Source organism: Plectropomus leopardus, chromosome 5, assembly GCF_008729295.1.
Source record: "Plectropomus leopardus isolate mb chromosome 5, YSFRI_Pleo_2.0, whole genome shotgun sequence".
NCBI classification, from domain to species: Eukaryota; Metazoa; Chordata; class Actinopteri; order Perciformes; family Serranidae; genus Plectropomus; species Plectropomus leopardus.
In genome coordinates this window covers 33135115-33163021 of record NC_056467.1, presented here as the reverse complement: position 1 = coordinate 33163021, position 27907 = coordinate 33135115, and the positions used below count along the sequence as shown (strand labels likewise).

Here is a 27907-nt window from a genome sequence, read left to right as displayed (position 1 = left end):
GCCCGCTGGTTGTAAGTTGAGTAACACTGATCTAAATGATTCATGATGCTCCACATGTGCTCGTCTGAACACAGTACAAACATTTTAACCTCGTCTCCTCTCCACAGACCTGACACCTGTTTCCAGGAAATTAAAACATTTGTTGGATACAACAACCCTGTTCCCAGTGTTGCAAAGATATGTGTGTGTGTGTGTGTGTGTGTGTGTGTGTGTGTGTGGAGGTGTTCATTTAGCTGACAACTACTTCATTTGAAACCTTAACAGCATCTGAAAAATGTTTGTAACTTTCTGAAATAAGCGATGCAGAAATTGCCTGACAATCACTTTACACGGCGTTTGGCCGAGTGTGCAGAGGTGTAAAATCAATCTCAATCTCTTTTTTTATTCTACAACCTAGTGTAACGCATTGAAAGTCTTCGAGGGGAGACTGCTGGAAAGTGTGCGCCATTATCTCTGTTTGTACCATCCATTGTGTCCAGACTACAAAGACAGACAAAAGACAGAATTATTGCCGAGATATTGGGGTGGCAGTGTGATGCAGCCGGGAGGAGGATATGACTGCAGGCTGTGACCATACAGAAACACTTTGTACAACAGACCTGAACCACAGCTCATAACCATAAATCAGTAAACCTTTGAGGGTTATTTTCTCATATTTGTTGATTCTTTTTTTGATTAGCTGAATTGAGAGCAGAAATGCACACAAAGCCATAAAGTCTACGATATTATCACCAGAAGAACAGAAATAAGAGCAGACTTTTGCAGGGAAATATTTTGTTATCTGACATTGTGAATTTTATAACCTGCATTTCCAATCTCTCTCTTTACTTTTTTAAAACCAGTATTTTTTGTCTTTAGTGCTAAATCTTCAGGATTATCCAACCCATAAAACCAACCCTGTCGCCAAAGAAAATGTGGGCAAACCACAGATGTGTTGCATTTGTACATTGAAACTTCACATTTCTTCGCAACAGTGCTGTGATTAACATGTGGTTAGGTTTAGGCATAAAAAAGCACTAAGTTATGGTTAGGGAAATACCGTGTTTGGGTTTAGAATACCTGTTTGAGGGAGCACTATTTCACCCTAAAAAACCAGCAGTCTTAGTAAAAAATAAAATATCCCCACTGGAAAAAACAAAGACAGGTTGCCTTAAAATGACCAGGTCTGGTGCCAAAAAAGCCTCTGGAAGCACAGCAATAAATTGCTTAACCACAACTGGTTTTGTTGTTGGTTGTTTTCGAACAGTGGTCTGCAGCTCGGCGGGCAGAATGTTAGAGAAATGTATAATGTCAGTGTTTTCATTGGTGAATCTTCACATAACCTTGACAAACTACATTGTTTCATAGACATGCTACAGCACCCACTGCTTGTTCTAAGCTAAACAAACTTCATACAAGAAGAAACTAGAAACTGTAAAAGAGGCAAGAGAAAATCAGGCAAGTTCACAAAATAGACTGACACAGCTCAATGCCTGCAGCAGCTGTTACTTTCCTCGCCTGAGTTCATTTGATGATTTTCGTGAACCTAGTTTCAACTAACATGCTCTCATCAAAAGTCCTCTCATGTTGCCGCTTTGCAGTTGACTCCCACATCTACATATTATGCTACAGGTAACCTTTTGTGTCTGTTGTTGGCATTCTGGGATGGCATTACTGTGATGTCATTAAATGCACATGGTGGGATTACGATGCACGTGGTTATGTTTAGGCAACAAAAGCATATGGCAACCAACGCTGGGACGTCAACAAACGCACACACGGGCATGGATGTTTAGGATTAGGGGAAGGAGGCACATGGAAAGGCGAAGAAAAAAAAACATCACATTTAGACAGGAGGCAAACACCAGACCCTCACATGAAAGTACATTGTTTTGAGGGACCCATCCACCGCCCCTCCCTCCTGTCCTATAGGTGCCTTCGCACTCTTTACATTACATGATTACCGGCAGCGTATCAACCTGACACCCTCCTGTTGTGTTTCATGCTGCCACAGCAGGTGCTGTCTGGCTGCATTCTCACCTGACACTGGCGGACGTCCAGCGCCATTTCATGCAGACATTAAAGGTGGCTTTAGCGTTGCAATCTTACACCAAAAGCACTTTCAACGTGGTAGTATTTAATGAAATCGGAATGAGAATGGGCGGGTTTTACAAACAAAGATTATATGCATCGAACAAGCAGAAATGTTTCATGTGAAAACAAGTGTATTTGAAAAAGACACAATGCATTTAACAGGCGTACACTGACATGCCATCAACCTGACGCAGCCCTGCAGCATATCGTGCAGGTGCAACAGGTTCTGTCTGGTCACATTCTCAAGTGACGCTGCCAGTCTGCACGTCATGCTGCCATGGCAGATGTCTTCCGGCTGTCTGGCGATATATGGTAACACTGCAAACAGTTCTGTCTGGCCACATCCTTAGCTGACAACGTCCACGGACGTTTTGTGTTAATGCCAAAGGTGGCTCTTGGCATCTGGATCTCAAGCTAAAAGCTAAAAGCACTGCACAAGCAGCGTTATTTGTCAGCTTTGGAATGAGAACGAGCTAAAACTGCAGGTTGATGATTTTCACTGAACCTGTTTTCACCCTGTTAAACATCAACAACACAGTGTGTCCTTGATCCTCTCCTTAAAATCTGACTTTATAATGAGGTTATGGGAACACTTGCTTGGTCTTTGCGCTCTGTTATAAATCATTTTATGAAAAAGATTAATTTGGCACTGAAAGGAGTCAAACAGAAAAGTCATTAACAGAAACACTGATGTCAAGAAGAGAGGTAAAAACTGACAGGGAGAAGACAGACAGACACAAATGGAGATGCAGAAACACCTCTTCACAGAAGATGTGAAGAGGTGAAAAAGACAGGAAATGCAAAACTGAAGACAAGATAGATGGTGAAAGACGGACAGAAATAACGAAAGGGAAAAAAAGAGCAAAATGGGTGATGAGACAGAATATGAGACGGAGATGGAAAGAGAGACAGAAAGACGGGCGGTAAAATGAGACAGACAGAGGAAGGAGACGGATGCAAAAACAAGACAAGCAAAAAAAAAGATAGAGACAGAAAGAAAACCGAAAGAAAAGAGACAGACAGGAGGAAAAAGCAGACAGACAGAGGTGAAGAATGAAATGCAGGGACTTGAAACAGAGAGACGATTCGCAATCAGCCCATGTCTGCACCAATCCTCCTCCTCTTCCTCCCATCCTGCACCCCCCTCCTCTTCTTCCTCCCATCCCTCCCTCCATTTTGTCGTCCTCCTCTGTCTGATGCCGTTCCAACACCTCAGGGCTTCAGCCTCACATCCACCATCCAAAACGCTAATGCTCCTCTGCTGCCACGGCATAATCACCCACCAAGACAGAAAATAATCAACCCAAAATAAAGAGAAACAAAGACGGCCGTGGTGGAGCTCTGTCTCGTGTGACTGAATGTGCCTCAGACAGCTGGATACAATCCAGCAGAAACTCACATTTATTAATACTGAAATGTCTTTTTAAAGCGGCAATGTCATGGAGTTTATTCCTCAGTGTATCGCTGTTTGATTAATCCTTAAATCCTGTTTAATGACTGTAAACCAGTGGATCCATGGTTCAAATGATCAGCCATTCCCTGTTTTGTCTAAGCTACATTTTCTAACAAATTAAGACTTCATTTCCCATCAGCCCCATTGCTTCTTGTAACACTTGTGGTTGAAAGCTTTGACAGAACAGAATCATGGATTTAAAGGTCCAGTGTGTAAGATTTAGGGAGATATATTGGCACTTAAAAATAAGAATTGTTGTGTTTTCATTACCTTAGAATGAGCCGTTTATAGGGAGCAGGTCCTTGTCTATGGAGATCGCCACGTTACACCGCCATGTTTCTACTGTAGCCTAGAATGGATTAACCAAACACTGGCTCCAGATAGGGACATTTACAGCCACCATCTGCATGAAGACTGTCAGAAAAACACCCATTTTTAATGTGAAACAGTATTCTCCTGGTTTAAATCATCATGTTCGTTTGTTTAGACGAGAAAAAGACCTCTGTAGTGACACATTCTCATCCAGACTCAGCAGCATATCGCTGCTTGGTCAGTGCCAGTCACAGCTACATATGATGCTCTAGGTACCCTCCTGCATGTGTTGTTGATGTTTTGGGATGGTGTGTTAGTGTACGCCTGGCAATATGCATTATGTATTTTTAAAATATACTTTTGTTTTCTGCTTGTTAGATTCATAGTCATTTTCAAAATAAATGTGCAAATGTTGCTTTAACACATTGTATGTACATTTATTTCCTTGAGCAAAAAGAGCATGTTGTTAGGTTAAGAAAAAAAATTATTTGGCTCAAGATTCATATGGGAAGTGAACAGCGGGCTCCCATGTTAAAGTCCGGGGTTTGTTGAACCCCCCCATCCTTTAGAGGCTTTCCAGGTCCATATACTACATTATCACAGGCAGTGATAGTGAGTTTCAAACTGACGCTGACAGCGGCGCATAATAAGTGAGAACGGGCTGGAATGGCTGTATCAGAAAAAGGTGATCATACATTAAGTTATCAGGGATAAAAGTTGATAACACATTAACAGGCATTGGGCTACTGGTCCTACTGTGACATGCTAAAAGCATCGCAGAAAGACTGATTTGCAACTGTTTTATTCACGGTTTTACCGGTTTAAATTAGCTGGTCTGTTTGTTTTGGTAGGAAGAGACTGTGGATAATTCAGCTCACACTAAAAACCTCCTGAAAAAAGAACTCTGAAGGAACTCTAGCCAGGAGAAGTTTCAGCTAGTTGTAATATGCAATCCTCGCAACTGGCTGTCATAAAATCCCCTTTAATCTTACACACTGGACCTTTAAAAGTGGGGGTACGTTCGATTATAACAAGTTCAAGAAGTAACGTGCCATCCGACAACACTGACAGGCAAAAGTGTTTAAACAGCCACAATCAAATAGGTGGTGAAAAGTTAGTCATCACAGAGAAAGGCAATAATCAGGGCTAATGGCACTCACCTTCAGACAATCTTTGTTGTATGACAGTCACAGCGTTCACACAGAAATCTAGAGTAGAAAAGAGTGAAATTGAGCAGGTCAGAATACCAGAAATAAACAGAGTTTATGCAAAGTGTTGATTTAACTTTGTCAACAGAATAATAATGCACAAAGAATTACAGCCTTTAAAATTCTTTTCAAAAATTAAAGGCACTTTTAGATTTTTTAAGATTCTTAAAAGTCCTGCAGACACTTTGAATAAGAAAGAAAGGAAAAGAGAAGGTCGAAGCAGCAATTAGGGAGTAAAATAGAGCACACTCTACTATTGCATGTGAAGTATTTTGACAAATCCAGACATCAAAGGCTGAATTATTGATTAGCAGAATATTAGATCAAGAGATTCATAATCTCATAATAATTCAGCTGGTAATGTGACTTCCCAAACAGTCTGCGCAAACGTGTTGCTGAAAGAATGTCTGTTGTGACTGCAAACACAAATGGAAGAGGCGTAATGTCAGGCATTGAGCAGCTCTAACGATGCGCTCGTTTGTAATGGCTGAGGGATAAATCATTCACTGCTGAGATAAATCATTCAGCAAAAAAAAAACCGACAACTGACATCTGCAGATAGCTGAGAGTACAGGTGTTCTTGGTGATGCTGTTTGCCTTTGTGTCAATGACACTGAGACTTATTTGTGTACATTTTTGCACCTGCTGAATAATTCTAATACCGCTTGTTTGTAAGCGTGTGTAGCTGTTCCCGTGTGCAGAAGTGTAGGTGTTCATTTCTATCTTTAGGCTACTAGCAGGCAGAGTAAATTAGTTGTGTACACAAGAGCTAACAGGCTAACAGCTCAGAATAGTAAACAAGAGATGGTATGGAATTAAGGCAGAAGGAGGCCACTAGCCACTCAAGGGGGGAGAATAGTTGGAGATCTCCTCAGGTCATATTTATCTGCAGGACTGCTGCACCTGAGCTGTCACCTTTTCCCTAAACAATAGTGCCAAAAAAGTAACTGCTTTTTGTCAAAACATTGCTGCTTTTTCTGCACGGTTTGTGTCCCCAAAACTGTATTTTAAGACAAAGCATGATCTTTTCCTAACCACCAGCCCATTCTCATTCCAAAGTCATCAGATATTGACACTTCTTCTCAGGGCTTATACGCCTGCATGATACACCAGTGGACGGTGTCAGCTGAGAATATGTTGCCAGACAGCAGCTGCCGCGGCAGCATGATACATGGACGGCTGGCATCAGTTGAGAACACTGCTCAACATAACCTCTTGTCATGATATGCCACTGGATGGCATCATGCTGAAATGCTTACTGGTAACAACATTATACAGGTATAAGGAGCACAAAGGTCCCTATAGGTCGGACAGAGGGGACGGTGGATGGATCCAACAAACCCTGGACTTTCATGCAGGAGTCCGGTTTACGCTTCCTGTCTTATTGAGATGTTTTTTTTTCCTCTACACCTAACCATGTGCCTCTGTGCCCTAATCCAAACCATCCTTGGCAGCTTGTGAGTTTGTTGACGTCCTGGTGATGGTTGCCATGTGCTTTTGTTGCCTGACTACCTAGTTACATCACTTGCTGTGTCACTGTTTGGTCTGTATACCGCACAAAATTTTGTAAGAGATCTTATAGATCAAAAAACACTGATTTAACACTGATTTATGTGTGACTTTGGCTGGGTGGACAGCAAACTGTAGCTCCAGAGGTCCAGGGAGTTTCTTTGTGGCAAAAACTGGCGATGCTCAACTTTTTATGGATGACTGTGTTTTCTTTTTACAGGAGACCACTGCCTTCCTTTGCCAATGCAGTGGTCTCATGAAGCGGCAGATTTTTTCACATAAGCTGTCTCTCTGAACATGGTCGCACTGTTAAAACAGTTTCAGAGTAAACTAACCACCCAGCCACTCAGTGAATAAACCAACCAGACAGATAACTTGTCAGCCAACAAGAGTTAAACGCAAGTAAGCCAACCAATAAGGCAGTAAGTCAGTCTGCCATCCCATCAAGCAGTGAGGCAGCCAATGGAGCCAGTGAGCCAATATGGCAGTCAGTCAACCAGTAAGCCATCCAGTTGGTCAGTCAGTCAGTCAGTAAGTCAGTCAGTTGTGGCAACAACATAGTGAGATTATCTGGAGCATGTGATGTATGTGTTTACACCTCTCTCTCTCTCTCTCTCTCTCTCTCTCTCTCTCTCTCTCGCTTTCTCTCTCTCCATCTGTCTGACTGCGCTCTCCTCCCTTGCTCTCCCTCCATCCTCTGTGTTATTGTTTCTCCACCTGAGTGCCTCTGTCTGCATCTCTCTGCCTCCCTCCCGTCTGACTCACTCTTTCACCTTCTCCTCTGAGAGTGTGTGACTGTGTTTGCTAAGCGTCTGGACTCTCCACAGAGTCTCTCTCAGCTGAATGTTGGTTACTACACATCGGCGTGTGACTCACAGATTCATTGATCTGCTCATTCATTCATTAAAATTCTGCAAAGGTGTTACAACCGAGCAGCGGTGTTTAAAGGAGAAGTCTGGTGATATTCTGCATTTTTCTTGTCAACAACTCCCATGAAAAGGCTAAATACACCAACGAATCGATCCGACAAACAAGTATTTTCAGTGAATCAAAGCCTGATACATCTTCTTTGTGCAACACATCAATGAGCAACACTGTTGCACTGGGTGACACATTCCCTCATTACCATAAAGAGATACACTGTAGTTTATTTTGACTTAATCCTACATACACCATCCTGCTGCCACAGATACTCACTAGACCCTCAAATGTGGATTAATCCACAGATGAAAATAGTCCCCAACAAATGTGCTATTTACATGCTCTAACATTACTGAATAAGCTATATATTTGTAAAGAGCTTTTAAACATTTACATTGCTGTGGCTTTAGAGGATATTTTTCAAGTTAGTAAATTAAACAGTATCTGGTAATTTCCAACCTGGACTCTATTTTACTATGTTTTTTGTATTTAAGTGACTAATCGGAACAAAAATCTTTGGAAGTGGTCAATTTTTGAGCGAGAGCGCTGCAGCCAGTAGGCTGCAATGTAACCACTCAGGGCATATTTATTTTTGTCACTTACAGGCTCAGATTGTTTAAGTGTCTGGCAACTTTTGGAGAGGATTCCCACAGAGAAAAACCTTTTGTTAAAGAGTACGACCCATTTTGTTTAACCAGAAACAGCCCTGAAGTGACCATCTCCAAACCCACCAGACTCCATTTAAGTAAACATTAATTTTAGCATTTACAGAGCAGCATATTTTCACATCAAACTGGGCGGCTTAAGGATTTATTTTAACCAAACCAGATTTGGTGATTGTGGAAAGTGAAAAGGCAAAACAAGATGTTTTTGGTGAGTGTTATTTTGCTGTGGTCGACTTGAATGGTGTGTGTTTCATGATGATAAAACGGGTTTTGTGATTGCGATGTTGGGTGTGTTTCTGGTTAAACTAAAAGGATCTTACTATTTAACAAAAAGGTCTATATCTGTGGGGATCATTTCTATAATGTTGTTAGTTAGCACTTAGTATAACAATCTGAGCCTTTCAGTGACAAAAATGAGCACTTTCAGTTGACACACACGCCTGCAAGGATAACATTGCAGCCTGTTTCACGGCTGCTGACTGCAGCTCTCTCATTCACAACTGGTTGAATTTAAAAAATTGTTTTACCCATTAGATGCAAAAACGAAAAATACCACAGTTTTTAACCCTGATTATGTGATGAAGCCTTGAAGATGTGGCTGTTTTGTGGGTGTGTACCAAGTAAGGACAGTCTAAATGAAGGTGCTAGTCTTTTTTGGAAACGCAGGAGTCAATTGTACTGGGGATTAACAGTCAGAATATCTCAAGTTTGACCATTCTGTTATAAATCAACTTTATGGCCATGTAATACTAAATCCCTTGAGTAAATGAGGTTGAGAGTTCTTAACTTTGACTACATTCGGCCTGCATCACCTTGTTGCTTAAATAATATGTCTGAGCTGGATGAAACTGTCAGCAGTCAAACAGAAAACGATTTTAAATATCAGGACTCAGCTCAGGGCCGCTCATCCGCTGTTTTGAAAGACCAGCTGATGAAAGTTAAGCAGCAAACTCCAAGGCCTTTTTATTGCCGCTGTCTTGTGCAAATTCTGCATCTCCAAAAACCTCTTCAGCCATTTCATTTAAAAAGAAAAAGTAGGAGTGTGTGTGTGTGTGTGTGTGTGTGTGTGTATGTGTGTGTCCCACACAGGGAGTGAATTTTGGTAGTGTGAATGATTAGGAAACATCATAATTGCATTGCATTTCCCGCTGAGATTCTCTATTTTGTTACACTTCATTCCCCATTCAAGGCACAGTCTAGACCAGACTAATTGAGTGTCTATGGTGTTGATTCAGACTATTAACCATCTGTGCCTCTTCCTCTCTCTGCCCCTCTTCTCATCCCTCTTCCTCACCCCTACTACCCTGCCTCTCTTTCCTCTGCAGGAGTTTGGAGGACTAGTAGGATGCTGAGTATCTTTTCTCCACGCCACTGTTCTCCACCCAGCTCTCCATGACCTGAGAGCGCCACCACAGCGGGAGGAACGAAACACCAGAGAGAGAGAGGAAGAGGAGGGCAGAAGGCCAGGGAAGGAAGGAAGGAACACACTTTTTTTGTTGTTGTTGTTTGTTTTCCCTTTCGGAAATGGCGGCAACGGAGGCCAACGCGGCGCCGGTGGTCCAAGAAGATGGAAAAACCCCCGAGAACAAGCCGACGGAGGCCGAGCAACCAGCTAAAAACGCAAACTCAGAGACTGTCAACAGTGAAGTTGTCGATAAAGATGGCACTGCTGTGAACAGCGAGGTTGTCGATAACAAAGAGACTGTGAATAACGACACAGCAGCAGCAGCAGGAGCCGAGGAGGGAGAAGCAGGAGCGGGGGGTGAGGCGGCTCCCCAGAGTTCGGAAAATGCCTCCTCTGCTGAGGCCAAGACCTCGTTCCTGGACTCCTTCCTCAACAAGAGCGGCCTGGGGAAGGTGATGGGAGGAAGGAAGAAGAAGGAGCAGAGCACAGCCTCTGGAGGAGAGGAGAACGCAGCTGAAGGAGGGGAGAAGGAGGGAGAGAAAGGAGGTGAGGAGGCTGCAGCAGCTGAGGGAGGAGCAGAGGGAGGTGCAGAAGGAGATGCAGCAACAGAGAAAGCCGCAGAAGGAGAGAAGGAGGAGGAGAAGAAAACGGAGAAGGGCAAACAGGTGGAGGCAAAATCCACAGTTCGAGATCTGATCAGGAAGCCGGTGGCGAGGATCTTCTCCCATCGCAGCACCGAGAAGAAGGATGGTGGCGCCACAGAACCCCAGAAACAAGTAAAGGTTCGATCCAAATCCCTGGACCGGCTTGAAGATCCTGAAGCACTTAACACCACTGCAGACTCCACCATAGAGGAGGGAGGAGCAGCAGGAGGAGCAGAGGGAGGCGCAGAGGGAGGTGAGGGAGAACAGAAAGCCTCGTCTTCCTCGGCAGCCACCAAGCACATGAAGCGCTGGCACTCCTTCAAGAAGCTCATGGCTCAGAAGGCGCACAAGAAGAGTGGAGGAGGAGAGGACGTAAAAGAGGAGGGAGCAGACGGAGAAGGAGGTGGAGACTCGTCCACGTTGGACTCCAAGGAGTCAGGGCAGAAGAGGTGGAAGCTGAAACGTTCCTGGACCTTCCAGGGCCTAAAGAGGGACCCATCCATGGTTGGCATCAGCGGCAAGGTCAAGGGTTCCGACAAAGACTCTGCTGACAAGCCAGAGGAGGCGGCAGTGGCAGAAGGAGCTGAGGGAGGAGAGGAGGCCAAGGCGGAGGGAGGAGCAGAGGAGGCAAAGACGGAGGGAGGGGAGGAGAAGGCTGAGGGAGGCGAAGAGGAGAAGGCAGCAACAGCAGGAGGCGGAACTGTGACGCAACATGCCAACGAGATCTGGACCTCCTTCAAGAAGCGTGTCATCCCCAAGTCCAAACGCGCCAACACAGAGTGCGCCCCCAGCGGGGAGGAGGATGCAGTTGCTGCCTCAGGTGAGATGACACTATCTGAGACCCAAATATGTTAAATTATCCAATAATTTTCACAAAAATGCACAGATTAGAGGAGTGTAGAAGCACTTTCCTTTCTCCTCTTTCTACCATGAATCACTTCATTATGCCCTCCAGATTTGTCCAGTGACCCTTTAGAAAGGGTCCCAGTCCATGTAGGGAACCACTGCTGTACAGGCACTTTAGTATCCACCAATCCCTGTATTCTTACAGTTTCTATGTTTCCGCACTAGCAATAGTTTTGACCATAAGCACTATGTTTTGGGGCTGTCCATCTGACATGAACAGGATATCTAAGGAAGCTGATGAAGATTCTCAGTAATTCAGGTCAGCAGCTACATGAATCCCAACAAAGGTGCTATATCGAAGGCAACTGGACTTGCTTGAGTTGATCCTTGCAGAGTCAACTCCCGCAGGGTTAAAAAGCCTGCGACTCCCAACTAGGCTGTTAGAACTAAAGAAGCCTCTTGAATGAGAGGTAAAATGTCTTCAAGGAGCTCAAGCAAGTCCAGTTGCCTATGACGTAGCACCTAGAAGATATATATTGGTATAAATGTCCACTTGGACTCAATGTAGTAATTCAATTTTGGTCATGATGACCTCACACCCATCTCATTCTCTTGAATGGAATATCTCAAGAGAGTCTTAAGGGAATTCAAATTGGGCACAAACTTCCACTTTTGCTGCCTTCAAATTTCAAATTGGGGTCATGTTCACCTTGTTCACAAGAATACTGCATATAAGCACCCCCCCTCTTGAGGTAATTATGACCTCATAAGTGGAAATGTTCTGAAAGCTCAGAGTTCAAGAGTTGTAACATCTTTGCTTAGGTTTTCCAAATTGGCAGAGGACATAGAAGTTCTTGAATGGTAAAATAATACATTGTAATTTTAGTCGTTTTTCTTCATAATTTAAAAACATGGCTATGGAAAATGTTGATATTCCCAATGGCCTCACATTTTTCCTCTGTCGTTATGTCTCAACATTTACTTGGCAGTGTCTAGATGCTGACAGTAGTGTCCATGTTGCCATTGCCAAGCAGTGGTGCTTTCACAATGTAACCACTTGAATGCCAAGCACATCGTGTACACGGCTTCTCGTTTTATAAGCACAAACTAATTCCATTTAAAGGCAGCATTTGACTCAGAATGAACTGATTAGAGTTTGATGATCAAAGGTCATTGTGACTGCAAAAAAATGTTTTTCACCATAACTCCAGAATTACTATGCTAATTATAACAAAATTCCACACAAATGTCAAATATAATACAATTATGAAGTCCAAAAGGTTGAAGGTCAACATTGCAGTGACATCACAATGTTTTTTTTTTGCTATTACTCAATGCCATAATTCAAGAACAGAAGGGGAGACATTAATCTTGAGTGTCCGCCTTGAAATTGTGTAACTGAGTTGACTGTATGGATCTTCTGTGCTTCTTGGTTGTGTTTGAAGCATCTGTTTTTAGAATTTGTAGCTGCTTTGCACCAACATCGATATTTGAAGCATTGTCTACTGTCATGGCTACATATGATTCTGGACAGAAATGGATATAATCTGTTGCCCGACTGGTTGGCGGAGGCATACAACCACGAGGTGGTACTTCCAGGTTATTTTGTGCTGACCATCATTTTTTAAGAAGCCATAGAAAAAGAGCTCATATAAGGAGTCAAGAGTATAAAACAGCAAGCTTTTGTTTGCTTTCATAGGGTTAACATGTACACCATTAAAATATTCAGACTCAGAAGCCGACAGGGTGCTCACGCTCATTCCGTGTCTGTCCCCAACCAGGGAGGACATACAGGAGTTACTGGCTTGCTAACTCTGGGGGAGGTAATGTAATTGAACATTCTTCCAAATAAAATATTCAGCATCTGATGTGAAATTCAAGTCACACTGTAGCTTCAGTCAACAGTAAAGACTAAATTTAGATGGGTTTCTTCTCTGTGGCTGCATAAAGGGAAATGGTACAAAAATGCGGAAGGCTTTGCTCATTGTGTTTTGGGTTTAACTGAATTTCAGTGGAGAATATACATGTTTTTTAACAAAGGATATTAGTTTAAACTCAGTCAATTTCCTGTAAAAGAATGTAAGGCGAAAAATAGGCAGAAAACTTAAATGCACCTGAGTTGCTTAAAAGTAGATTTTTAAAAAAGTTGCAAATATTACTTTCTCACATCTGATTTCCACCTCGAGTTTTTTTAAACCCAGTTTGGCTGTTGTGGAAAGTTTGAGGAAAGCTGCTACATGGAGTCCCAAATGGAACTTAAAGTAGAGTAGACTTACTCTCATCTGTAAATCCTAGAAACATCCTAAAATACTTGAAATGTCAGAAACTCCCAGAAATTTCCTAAAGTCCTTGAAATATCCTTAAGTCCAAGAAATGTCATAAAGTCTAAGAAATGTAAAAAGAAAAATCCTAGAAATGTCCTAAAATCCTAAAAAATATTTATTGGGCAGCAGTAACTGGCCTGGGCCCCACTTATTGCAAAAGTGCCCCCCCCCCCCCAAAAAAAAACAAAGCAAGTTGAGTCCCTGCCATTAACTCACCTAAGTGCTGTTTCTCTCAAATATTCGATTTTTTTTTTAAGGTAGTCAATAAAAATCATATTATTCATAAAGAAGCTTTAACTCTGAACTCTTCTTTCCTGTAGGTGAGGATGGAGCAGCAGAGGACGGCAAAGACGGCAAGTCAGCCAAGGCCAAGCGCTCACATTTTGGCCGTGCAGTTTCCCTGAAGAACTTCATCCTGCGAAAGGGCAAGTCCACTAGTGTGGACATGGGTGAAGGTGCCAAGGAGGAGGAGGAGGCTGCGGAGGGAGGAGAAGCAGCAGAAGAAGGAGCTGCCGATGGTGAAGTTACCACAGCAACCGAGGAAACCAATGACAAAGATGCAGCTGAGAAGACGCCGGCTGCAGAGACCACAGGGGAGGCGGCGAAGGAGGGGGAGAAGACACCGGCTGAAGCTCCGGTGACCAACGGAGAACGGCTGCTCCAATGGCACGGGGGAGGAAAACGCCACACACAATCACGAGGAGGAGGAGAAGACGACAGGGGGCAGCCCCGTTAAGAAGAGCAAGGAGGCAGGAGGAGCAAAAGAGGAGGCCAACGCCAAGATCATCAACTCCACGGCGGCTGTGAACAGCGGTGAGTTAGAGCACGCCGACCAGGACTCTGATGAGCCACAAAACAGCAGCAGCAACAAAGAAGGAGATACTAACAACAGACAACAACAAGTACCAGCACTAACTAACGATAGCAGTAAACAAACTAAAACCAGCCGCCAAGAAGCTGAGCTAGCACTAGCCGTTAGCAAGGAGGAGGAGGAGGAGGTGGGGGCGGGAGGGGAGGCAAAGTCTCCACAAAATGGAGGCTGTCACGATGAGTCATGTGACCAGGGAGAGGGGGAGGAGGAGGAGGAGGAGATGAGGAAGAGGGATCTTCGAGAGGTAGCGGTGGTCATTGTTCAGAACGTGATGTCAGCAGCAACTGACCAATTAGAGAGGGAGCTGTGTGTCGACAACGGGCTGAACGGTTGTTACGACGCAGACATACAATACTAAATTACTAAATACACACACACACACACACACACACACGCACACACACATTTATGCACCTCTTTGAGGAAACACACTGTTCATGTGAGTTAAACGTAAACATGCCAAATGTAAAGTTTACACATGTTAGCACAGGCTGTTTAAAACACATGCATGCAATCACACATGTTAAAGGAACAGTTCAGCATTTTGGGACACACAGTATTCACTTTCTTTCAAGAGTTAGATGAGAAGATCAATATCAAGGAATCAGGATGTGATTAGCCTAGGTTAGCATAAAGACTGGAAGCAGGGGGAACAGCTAGCCTTGCTCTACGTCCTGACTCCAGCGCTGTACTTCAAGGGGAACTCCTATATTTTTCAACCTGGACCTATTTTTTTCATGTATTTGTGCCCAAGTGACTTGTGGGAACAACAGCTTTTGGAATTGGTCTAGTATTTAGCATTTAGTATTTAGTGAGAGTGCTGCAGCCAGCACCAGCAAAACAGGCTGCAATGTAACCACTCAGTGCAGGTGCACATTTTCAATTTACATCTATTAAAAGTGCTTGTTCTTGTCACTGACAGGATCGGACTGTTATTGTAAGTGTCTGACAGCATTATGGAAAGGATCTCTTTGAAAAGAGAATTGAAATGTTTTTACGTGCCTCTCTCTTGTTCCTGTTTGTTTTGTGTCCAAGCCCTCCAAATGAGACGTCTTGTTTCTAGAACCTCATGACATTAAAAACTTTTAGATAGGAGTAACCCAGCTGGCTACCGACATTGCTGAACATTGACATTTGGTTAAATTTAGGTTGTGACCAAAATTCAATGTCAAGAAGACATCTAATGCCGTCAATCTAACTAAAAAAACTGACAGCAGATTACATTGATATTTTCTTAGTTTTAAGTTGTGTTGTTAATAAACCAAAATCCATAGTCTTCCAAACGTTTCATGCAAACGTCATCTTGACATATAATAGCAACATATAGTAATTAGGTGTTGAGAACAAAACCCAGTCTGCAAAAGGTCATAAAGTTAATGTTCACACAACAAAGAACTCTAACATCACTAGCCATTTAGAATACTTTCAATTCAATTTTCATTCCAACCACAATTTAACTTTGTGACGTAATACTGACATCCATTGCCAGCTGAAAAAAATACTCCAACACAACAAACTATTACCAGCACTCCTCTATTCAACTCTCACTCACAATTCCACCATTTACTTTCCCACAGCAAGTCACCTCCCATGTAATTTTGATCTGTTTTGTGTCCAAGTCTCACTAATGAGAACTCTCATTCTGAAATCTCACCAGAGGTGACTTGTTGAAACGGTGGAAAGGCAATGAGAGTTGGCAAGAGAAGCTCTGGTAACAGTTTATTGTGTCAGAGTTCAGAAAGCATATCTTACTCTTATCAAAAAAAATGTTTAGTTCTATGGCTGAATATTTAGCTGATTTTGACAATGTGGAAAAACTTGTACAGAACTTGGTAGTGAGACTAGGACACAAAACAGACAAGAAAAAGTGAAAGGTACGGAAAGAAATGTACTTCCCTCTAGGATCTTTTGCATAATGGTAAAATAGACTCATAATGACAATCTTAGCCAGTCAGAGGCAAGAGCAAGCACTTTGAATGGACATAAATTGACAATGTGCACCTGCACGGTGTAGAGACACTACAGGCTGTTTTGCTGCTGCCAACTGCAGCACTCAGTGCATTACACAAAGACATGAAAAGATAAGATCCAGGTTGAAAAATACAATAGTTACCCTTAATACACATACACGTTTAAAATTGAAAAAGTGCATTTCCAAAAACATTGAACTATTTATTTTAAGTTTCACACACAAGTAAAGCCACTGTTTACGCAAAGCCACATATACATAGGCATGTCAAATTTTGCATGATACAAAACAAATGCAGCAGTTCTTCCTAAATCCCTTTAAAGGCATTGTAGTGTAGTTGTTAAATAAGTGTTTGTTCAACTGTATATATACATATATACAGAGAGTTTTCAATAGAAGAGAAAGAGAGTGAGAAGCATTCCTCTCTTTTAGTGACCTTCAATTCAACTGCTGGTTTCGTCAAGTTCATGAACAGCAAACAACGAAACCATTTAACAATAACAAGGACTCAGGTGGCGAGTGAGGATTCCCAGGGCAGCTATGATTGGAAGCTGTCTGTTCATGAACTTGTATAAAAAAACTATAAATATGAAACTATAAAATTGACTTGATTTCTTTCAAAAACATGAAAAGAAGGCAATAAGCAGAAAATTACCTGAACAGAAAAAAAATAATGAATGAATATAAATAAATAAATGCGTAAAAGGAAAGCTTTAAAGACATGGAAATTACCTTGAAAAAGTGCTTGAAATTATATATATATAATTATTATAATGCTATATAATATAATATTATATATTTTTATTTTAAGTATGTAATTATGATAATTTGAAATATTTTTATCTTTTCCCTAGCTTTAAACAAAAATATTTTCTAGATCTACTAATTTGTGAACATTTATTACCAAGTTGCTCTCTCTTTTTATTCCCTTTTTACCATGCTTTTGAAAGAAATCACAAAATTCTGCGCAGGCCTAGAAGGTTTAAACACTTTTGAAGCATCTGAAAGCAGCACAAGGAAAGTGATGTTAAACTATGTCACAGCTACTGCAGCCTGTGTGAAACAGTGCAGCATGATTCTTTGCTTTTATTTTGTGCAGTCTATCATGATCTGCAGACATGAATGGATTTAACACTGATGGAAATAGAAATTTTACATCTCCTGACATTTTTAGCTTTTTTAAAATATATTTATTTATCTAGAGGCAGTTTTTCCAGCAAAATTTCAGATCTACGGTTTTACATGTTCCCACGTGGGAGCCAGAACTCGAAAGCTGCTGGACACCGAGCACGAGGAGGTGAAGTGCCTGTGAACCAGAAGGTGCTCTGTTCCCTCCTCCATTATTTATCCGTCCCAGCCTCCCTCTCCATTCAAGTGCGGTGTGAAGCTCGGTGTCCAGCAACTCCGCCTAGCTTTGATCTCGCATGGCCCAACAGATGCTTGCGGAGAGCGCTGCGGCTCCTGCTGCTGCAGCACACTTTACTGGAAGCCTTTTTGAAACTCAAACTCTTTTGCTAAAATTGAACTCTGTATAACACCTAGTCTTCTGCTCATTGTGGCATGAAACTGTGCCAAGCTGTCCGCTCACTAGCAACTGCTTTCTACTGAAAACCACATTTTAATACAAGCTGAAAAGCACATTAGATACACCATCAAATGTCCAGAACTAAATGAAATGCTCTTAACTGTGCTAGCTGGGGTCACATTTAGTGGTTTCAGATGGAGGATATTTTGTTTTATAGACACATGAATCAGGCTCACATTATGTAGGATGCTAGCTTTGGGAAGATCTTTCCATTTACAGTTTTACAATTCAAACTCAAGATGGTTTGTAAAGTTAGTGATGGTTAATATAAATACTGTGTGAGGTCTATCCAGTAAATTTGGGTTTGATTTCCTTGGCTGATGCAAGGCAGCCAGTTTTCTTAAATTTTAAGGCACATTCTATTATTGAGCACCATTTTAGACAAATTGGAGTTTTAAAATCATAAATGCCATATGAAAGCTGGTGGAAATGATTTTATTTACAAGTCAGAAACAGGTTATTTATGGCAACTTTCAGATGATATAAATGTGGCTTTATCGCCCAACGACCGCCTTTTTGGGGATCAAGTTGTACAGTAAATAACATTGTGCATGGCATTTAAGTTGAACTTTAGAGAACTTTTTGTCCACAAGTGCCAACTCCATCTCCAGAATAAATGTTGGCATTGGACGTTTTTGCAAACCACAGATATGTTACATTTACATACAATTATGGAGCTGATACACAGTGCTGAAAAAATAATGGTTTAGCTGGTTGCAAACTTTGGTCAGCAGCTCAGAAAGGCACCTCGACACACCATTCGCCATACCCTGCACCCATGATGACAAAGATAGCTCATATATTGCATCACTTCAGAAACATTGCCATAATACACAGAAAACATAGAAATGTAAAGTATCTGTGGTTTGCAGGAATGTACAATGCCAACATTTTCCTTGGCAACACAGAAGAAGAGCACAGAATTCTTCACTTAGAACTAAAAACAACAGATAGACTGGCACCCTATTCTACTTTTTAAGCATGTTGACATGCATGTAGTTGGTGGGGCGTTTAGACTGAAAATGGCACTGAGCAGATAACTTGCATTTTGGCAGCCCTTAGAGCCAGAAAACACCAAACTATGCATGTAAAACTAAAGAAAGTAAGGATAAAAGCTAAGTAGATGCTTCAGGTTTTGCAAGTGAAAGGTGAACAGTTACACTTCTATATATATTTCTTCTGTAGGATGTGCATGGGTCTGTTAAGTTACAAGTTTGTCTTCTCAAACTATGAGTGTCTGTACAGTATGCAACGCTACTTTTCTTCCACAGTATGCCAGAAACTATTGCTCATCCAGGTCCATGCACCAATCATTTTGGAAGGACGTGATATATCAATTAAAAAAGATTACATTGATTTTTGCAGATTTGATTCTCCTCTTTACACAATTGAAGTCTTCGAGCCAAGACTGAGAGTCTTCACAGGAACAGCTCACTGTAAACTGTTGTTAACACATTTCACTTACAATAGGAGATTTCGGTTGGACTTGACTTAATTTCTTGTCATCTTCCATGCTGAAATGCAGAATGAGCCCAAGCTGCACTGACACCAAAATGATAAATAACTCAGGAAATCTTTTTACAAGATTAAGTTGTTATTATAGAAATACTGATAATTGAACTACCAATGTTCAAAGGGGCATATATTTAGGTTTTCAAAGCAATGCTTTGAATTTGTGTCCATAAAGTTAAGTTTGGTATTTTCCCACCTTGACCCTTTTTACCCATGTTTTTGGTGTATAATGGGAACAGTGATTTTCTAAATTGGTCCAGTTTGGAGAGAGCTGCAGACAGCAGCAGCAAAACAGGCTGCAGTGTAACCATTTTGGGCATATTCGCATTGACAATTTACATCCACTAAAAGTGCTTAACTTCAACACTTACAGGCTCAGACTGTCATTCTAAGTGTCTCGACAAACTCACCAGACTCCAAATGACAATTTTAGCGTGCATAGAGGCAGCAAGTTTTCACATAAAAGTGGGTGAATTAAGGGTTTATTTCAATCAGAAATGGTGATTGTAGAAAGAAGAACCAAGATAGCTAATATGAGTTGTTTCTGTCAACTTTGAATGAAATGTGTTTTATGATGATAAAATCACTTTTAATCTAAATGCAGTCTGGTGGGTATGACAATGGCAATTTGTTTTTTTTTCTAGTTTAATGAAAGGGATCTTACTCTTTAACAAAACGCCTTTCTGAAGGGATCCTTTTCATGATGTTATCAGACATTTACAATAACAATCTGAGCCTGTCAGTGGCAAAAAACAAGCACTTTTAGGCCACATTTAGACGACAATGGCCCTAATAAAAACAGAAAAGTCTTTACTTTGCGTTTTAAAAAGAATCTGCGTTCATATGATAACATTGTGAGGGTGTACACAGATCTGCAAAAACAACTGAAAACACTGTACTACACATGCCAGGCCAGTAGTTTGGGTATAACTTTGCAACGACACACCATAGAAGAACACTATCTGCATGCACGAAGTGATGTCACTGTTGTCACAGGATCTGCGCATTGCCAGTTTACACGGCAACAGAAGGGATGGCGTTCTGAAGAAAATTATACTGGAACCGGGTTTCAAAAGTTTATGTTTTCAGGCCCCCAAAACACTGTTGTCGTGTGAATGAAAGGCCAAACCACAACAAAAATTTTAATGTTTCATACGAGAACCATTGTCATGTAAACGGCCCCTTAGTGGCACCAAGTGGTTACGTTGCAACTTGTTTCTTAACTGGTGGCTGTGGCAGTCTCTCAATATTTAGACCAGTTTCAAAAACTGTTGTTCCCATGAGCTACTTAGACATAAAAAAATGAAAAAATAGGGGTGAGGTTGAAAAAAAAAACAGTGAAAGCAACCCTTTAAATTGGTCAACCAATTAACAAATAAAAGGATGCTGCATAACTCCTCCTCATTTTATGTCTGAAAGATATAATCAAGTTTGTTTCTCCTTTTCCATGCACAGTCCGAAAGAACTGATAAAAAAGCTGACATGAAACCACTAGTGTGAATGCAGCATAAATGTACTCATACATGACGGATTAAAACCACCCAAAGCTTCATCGCAAACCCTCGACCTTCGTGTTTTCGGCCTCCCTCCTCGACCTTCCAGCTGACAGGCAGCTGGCTGCTAGCTCTAACTAGCCGTAGCTTAGATAGTTAGCTCTCTGTTTGCTCGGGACGAGAAAAGCTGGTTTAGCAGACATCAATAGAGTTGAGTCCATCAACGGATTAGCGGGCAAAATCAAAGTGTCACGGAGCCTCTTCAACAAGCCAGATTAACTAGCCTTCTCTCTCTCCCGCTCTCTCTCTGCCGCTCTCTCTGAGGGGAAGCTAACAGAATGACAAATATAGGCAGATGACTAGTGGATAGTCATGTTATCTGATTCAGGGAGAAACTTTAACCCATTCAGATCCCCTGTCCATTCCAATGGACATAACTTTGTAGGAAGTCTTGATCTATTTTTACTCAACCTAAATGCACAGACTTATTTGATGAGATGTTAATAAGCCAGTCACAGTGTTCCACATCATCTACAGTGGAATAAAGTAAGGACACGCCCCCTTTTTTTTAACAAGCATGGCCATGAGGCCAGCTCCACGCACGTTTCAGTCTATAAATCTTATTGTTAACATACACCAATTGTGTTCAAAGAGTTTTTAAAGTAAACATGGGGTGTTATTGTACTTATACATGTCAAAAAATCAATCCTATGACCGATTTTAACTTTTACTTACTTTATCTGGTGGTTTTAAAGTGTCACTGGAAAATGAATCAGGGAAATAGGCCTAATGTTTAACCCTATGAAACCAGAGCAAATCGGCTTGAATTCTTTCAAAAACATGGGAGGAAGGCATTGAGCAACTTAACAAGAACGACCCAAAAATTAACAACAAATTAGTAAAACATTACAAGAAAATTACCTGAAAATTAGCGAAAAAGAAAAGAAAAATGTGCCAAAAAAAGGAAAAACAAGTAAATTACCCAAGGAAAAGTGTTTAAAAGTAAAAAATATTCTATATTCTGTAAAATAGTTTTAATATATATCATTCTAAAAATTATAAATAGAGTTTCTGGAAATTGGTCCCCTTTTTAAATGATTTTGTAACATTATTCTCTCTCTCCTTTCACATTAATGTTTATGTTGTTTTCTTGTCACCATTTACCAATTTCTAGCAATTTGGTCATTGCCTATTCCCCATGTTTTTGAGGAGAATCTAATCTTTTGGTTTAAATGCAGTTTAATAGTAAATGCATATTTTTGATTATGTTCACAGAATATTAGTTTCTAGAGGTTTTCAGGAGAAACTTCAGAAATGTAGGATATTTTGAGTCACAGTGACAAAACCAATAAATAACTATATATAATGTTTTTTTTAAAACATCACTTCATTCATTGATATGAGTTAATTACTCATGAAAGATAAATAATCTCACATTTTTGTTGACAAACAGTCTGTAAAGACACTTTATTGTCATTTTTTATTATTGGGTGATTTCTGCACTAAGATTCTTTGTCCACTGGAATGGATGGGGGGAAAACAGAGGTCTAATAAAGAATTGTAATCCTTTTTTTCTACTCTAAATGCACTCCTAAATCATTAGCAAAAAGCCTGAGCAAAATGACTTGACTTTTTTCAAAGATATAATGCAAGAAATTAGCCAAACAATAGCAAGAAATTAGTAAAAAAGGACAAGAAAATTACCTGAAAATGTGTTCAAATATGTAATTATGATAATTTATGTATATTGTTTTAACCTAAATTAGTTTTCATTAGTTTTCATCTCTACTGATTTCTTGTAAATTTCTTGTAATTAAGTTGCCTATTGCCCTTTTCCACGTTTTTAAAGGAAATTGCACCAGTTTGGTCAAGCTTATTTTTCTCTCTAATTATTAAGGTTAGATAGTTTTGTGTTTGGAAAATAACTGGATCTGAACAGGTTAAGGTCAAGAATGAGTGAGCACAAAGGACAGTCAAAAACATAAAAAAGGCATAGGAACAGGTGCAGGACAGACAGGCAGAGAGAGAGTCTTCCTGTTGGTTATCATGTGATAACAACTCATCATTATAACGTGATATTTTTCTTATGAAACTGTTTTGTTGTTGTTGTTTGCTTTGTGTAACATGAAAATAACACAAACTAACCCAACACTAGAGAGACCGACATCTGTACTAAACCACTAAACACACATATAACCCTTTTTTATATGACTGTTTATTATTATTCTTTTTCCAAGTCCTATTTCTTAATACATTTTTTCAATCTCTTCTGTTATCATTTACCAGACAAAAAGGCGGGAAACGTGTGAGGCCACACAAAGAGGATTAGAACTGCCCGGGATTCGCTGAGCAAGGAGCTCTGAGCCCCGCCCCCCCTCCTACCCAAACTCCTCCTCCTCCCTCCAACCCCTCCCCCTCCTCTTCCTCCTCTATCCCTTCATCCCTCCTCCTTCCTCCTTCCTCCCGAAATAAACAGAGTAATCAAACAGAACACCATGGTGAGAAAGAGAGAGAGAGAGAGAGAGAGAGAATTGAGAGAATGAGAAAGATGCAATTCATGTAGATGAGAAAAATAATAATTACTCAGAAAGCAATAATTCAAGCCCTTCTTTTCGTCCCCATCCATCCCTCCATCCATCCATCCCCTCCGTCCGACACATGCATACATACATACATACATACAAACATCCAGTGTTTTTATTTTTTCTTTGCTTGTCTGTGAGATTTTATATTGTCTACGAGAGAAAAGAAAAATGCAGAATTGTAAAAAAAAAAATGAAAATCGAGACATTCCACCCCCCGTTTCCCCCCGCCGCCCTATTTTCCTCCTCGTCAAGCTACTTAACTCCGCTCTCTGTCTCTACCGACTCCTGATTGGTGGATTTAAAGAAAAAAAAGAAAAAAAAGACAGTTAGTTTTATATCGATGGCCATTTTGGTTTGTAGTCCCCCTTCAACCCCTCTTCGCCCCCACCCCCCTCCCCATCCGCCCCAGTAGATATTTGACAGTACAGCAGGACCATGTTGCTACAGTATATAAACTGCCCTGAGGACTGCCACTTCCCAACCAACACTGCAATGTCTTCAGCTCTGTGTGTTTAATGTTTTTAGACTGTTATATTGTGTACATGAATTGAAAAAAAAAAGAAAAGAAAAGAAAAATCACCATCAAATATTGAAGTCGAAAATGTTTTTTTTCTTTTTCCTGTTTTGGTTTGGATTCTCTTTTTTTTCTTTCTTGTTTTATTTTTTAAAAACACATCTTCTCACTGTTACCGCAGTCTGGCGATATGCTGTAATTAAAAAATAATAATAATAATAATGATGATGTTTTGTTGGTCCAAGTTTTCACATGTCCGCTAGCAAATTGTCAAGAAAAAAATAGTACAATAAAGACTAAAATCTAACAACTAAACTGCAAGTCATTGTGGGGCTTTCTATTTTTATCTGGATGATTGAAGTGTTGTGTGCAGATGGGCAGGCGAAGGGTGGAGGGGCAGGGCAGGGCGGGGCAGGCCGTTAGGCTTGAACACCATTGGATGTTCATTAATCTGTGTATCGATAATCTCATCCTTTTACATAATGGGCAGAATAATATGAGATTTCTTTGTATTAAAGTAGATCTGTATGTATAATCTGGCAACAGGCTGCTGGTGTTTCATGTAGACAGGAGGGGACGTCCATATGCCCGTCGCTGTCTCTTCACACCACTGCTAATACACTCTATTAATATTTCACACTTTCAGATAAAACTCTAAAAGGACATTTTGACCTTTGACCCTTTAGTTGCACTGGGTTTTAGTGTGTTTCGTAAAGGAATTCCATTAAAATTTGAACATGAACTTGGTTATTCTTCAACCTGGACACTATTTTCCCATGTTTTTAAAGTCAAAGTGACTCATGGGAACAACAGCTTTTGTTTCTCTTTATTGCTTTCAAAAACATGGAAAGAAGGCAAAAAAAAATTGCAAAAAAAAATTAGTCAAAAGTGAAAATAAATTACCTGAAAATTAGATCTTAAAAATGTATTATTTTTTTTTTTAAATATAATTTTCATATCTTATTTTTAATAAATTGCTAAATCTATAAATTTCTTGCAATTTGTGGAACACTTCTTACCAAGATACTGAAAAAAAAAAGATACTTTTTTTCACGTTTTTGAAAGAAATCAAGCACAAGAAAAGAGATATCAAGCATGTTTTAAAGGGCTAACCCTTTGACACCTAAGGATATTGGTTTGATTTCTTTCAAAAACATGGAAAGAAAATTAGCAAGTAATTAGGAAAAAGTACAAGAAAATCACCTGGAGATTTGTTAAAAATAAAGAAATTTTTTAAAAGTTTGAAAAAACAAACAAAGAAAGTGCTTAAAAAATATAATCATTTTGTGACAATTTCAAATTTGTAATTATGATAAGTACGCATATATTTTTCCTAATATAATTTATATATTTGATATTTCTAAAAAAATAAAACAAAATAAAATAATGAATGCATTAAATAAATAAATAAAAATAGACAGTTTAAAAAAAACAAGAAAATGATGTGGGAAAAGTGCTTAAAAATTAATAATTTTGTAATAATTCTGAATATGTAAATATGATAATAATATATATAGTTTTTCTACAGCTTTTTTTCCTAGACATTGTTCCTGTGCATTTTTAAATTATTTTCAAATTCCACCAATTTCCTGCAATTTGCGGACCATTTCTCACCAAGTTGCTCTTTGCCTTTTTTCCCATGTTTTTGAAAGAAACCAGTTTGCTCAGAGCATACAGATTTAAGTACTTGTAAAAGGCATCTGAGAGCAGCACAAGAGTGATGTCGTTCCAGGTTTCAAAGTGCTAAACAGGCTGTAATGTAACCTCTCGGGGCAGGCGCGCCCCATCAATTCACATCTAAGTGCCCATTCTGTTGCTGTTGACAGGCTCAGATTGTTATCATGATTGTTTGGAAACATTATAGAAAGTATTAAAGAAAATTTTGCAGAGAAATTGAAAGTTTTGCCATACCTTTTGCTTGATTCAGTGTGTCATGTGTCCAAGTCTCCCTGAAGAGAAGTCTTGTAAAATCTCAGGAGAGGTCACTTGTGGAAAGAAAAGAGAGAGAAGTGCCAGTAATACACTGCACAAATGAAAATAACACTTTTGCTTTGCTCCCATTTTACACAGGTTTAGGTTAAGTTAAGGTTTTCATGCATCACATTTAAGAGTGTAAATCACTGGTTTCATCACATTATGACAATATACTGGTTCTTTAGACAACGATATCACAAAGTCTGCCATGATATGTTTTCAATTCGATTTAGGGGCTGGCAATTGATATGAGACAATATTATCCTCTTGTTTAAAACAGTTGGTTACAGAAGAAGCTGCCACCATTTTCTTTTTTGCTTTTGGCCAGAAAATATAAAAAACAAAATATAAATAATTGTACATAATTGAAACTGGTTAATTCTGTCAGAAAAACTTTCTGGATTCTTTTAATTTTATTTGAACACAGACGAGGAACTTTTTCCTAAAATATCAGGGATATCTGACTTAAAGTCCTGAAAGCAAACTTCTCCCAGCAGTCATTAAATGTTGATTAACAACATGATAACTTAATATTAAACTCAATAATAACTGACACAGACAAAATAACTGTCTTTTGTAAATCATGTTTCCCGGACATATTGTAAAACTTCAAATGTAAACCTAGTCCCAATTAAATGTCCAGTCCCTCTTACTAGCCCTGTGTGGTGATACATATTGACAAGTAAACGCCTGTCTCAATTACATAGAGACCCAGTTACCATGCCTGCTGGAGCTTATGTTAGCTGCTTAGATTGCACGTATGAATATATATGCTTAAACTTTTGAAAACCTGGACATGCTACACACATGTTTAGCTTGGTAAGATTCTCTACAGTGCAGTCATTCAGGTAATTTTACTGAAACTATGAGCACCAAAAAAGACGGTAATAATAGCATGGTAAACAAGAGAGATGCAAAAAAGAGGTTTAACCCTCCTGCTATGTTGCAGCTCAAACTGACCTGTTTCAAAGTCTAAATGGTTTTTGGAGCATGAAACAGAGAGACAAAATGTTCTCTCCTCCTTGTTCAGGTGTCCTGTTGTAAACATTGTTTTAAAAAAATTAAATGCAGCTTTAAAATGTATATTTGAATTTAAAGGGTCAATTTGTCATTTAACAGAAGAGATATGTTGTTTGAATTAATCAACCCATACCCATAGATTTCATAAATGTTTGAAAAAAAGAGAATGTGTTGATACAAATGTGTTGAAAGTCTATTTTATACCTGTGTTCACAAAATAAAAAGTTAAAGTGAAAGTTATTTTTAGATGGAAAACGAGTGAGCTGTCATCAGTAAACCATGATCTGTAAAAGGTGAATAACTTGATTACATTAATTATTAATTAAATTGATATTAACAGAACTTAAGATAATGTAAGGAGAGAAAATACATATGACTTTCAGATGGTTTAACATGCACCGAATCAATTTTTTCAGAGAACATTATTGCTATTCCTTAAAGTTGAATGTAACAGGAGGGTTAAATAAACAGTTAGCTTGTATTTCCCATTTTTGACTGAGCAACAGTTTTATGTGAAAGGAAATAAAAGACAGTCCCATATAGACGTCTGTCCCAAATCTATTAATTAATCTAATAAGCAAATAATAGCCCCGGCTATTAATTGAAGTTTTACAGTATACAACATGCTAACGTTATTAGCATACGCCTGTGGCATTTTACATAGCATAAACTAGCTTAGCAGCTAGACTTTTCCTCTACTCATAACTGAACTAATTTACATGTATTATTCATGTTTTTCTCTTACTCACCACTGGTTCAAGTCCATCATCTCCTGACAGAACAGCACAGATGAACTTCAGTCTACATGCTCATCTTTTCAGTCAAACACTTTTGAAACAGTGCAGCTAATCTAACAATAGCAAGGAATTAGCTAAGTGAGTTGTGAGGCAGGGTCTCTATAATACATCCATGGGCAGGATCCAGGATCCACATGTCCGCTTTTGTTTATTTATGGCACGTGCTCCCTCTGTTGACTCGCAGTTTCTCCGAAAACAAAATATTTCCATATTGATGATTTATTCCC

General features: G+C 39.8%; 1 protein-coding gene across 1 annotated transcript; it reads left to right on the top strand.

Moving 5' to 3' along the window:
• Positions 1 to 9466: 9466 nt before the first annotated feature.
• On the top strand, positions 9467 to 23873 carry si:ch211-137a8.4 (oleosin GRP-17). Its single transcript, XM_042486067.1, is given in 4 exon segments — positions 9467 to 11010; positions 13681 to 14008; positions 14010 to 14173; positions 23077 to 23873. Coding segments are annotated over 4 exon segments (1860 nt in total). The 5' UTR covers positions 9467 to 9665; the 3' UTR covers positions 23100 to 23873.
• The last annotated feature ends 4034 nt before the right edge of the window (positions 23874 to 27907 follow it).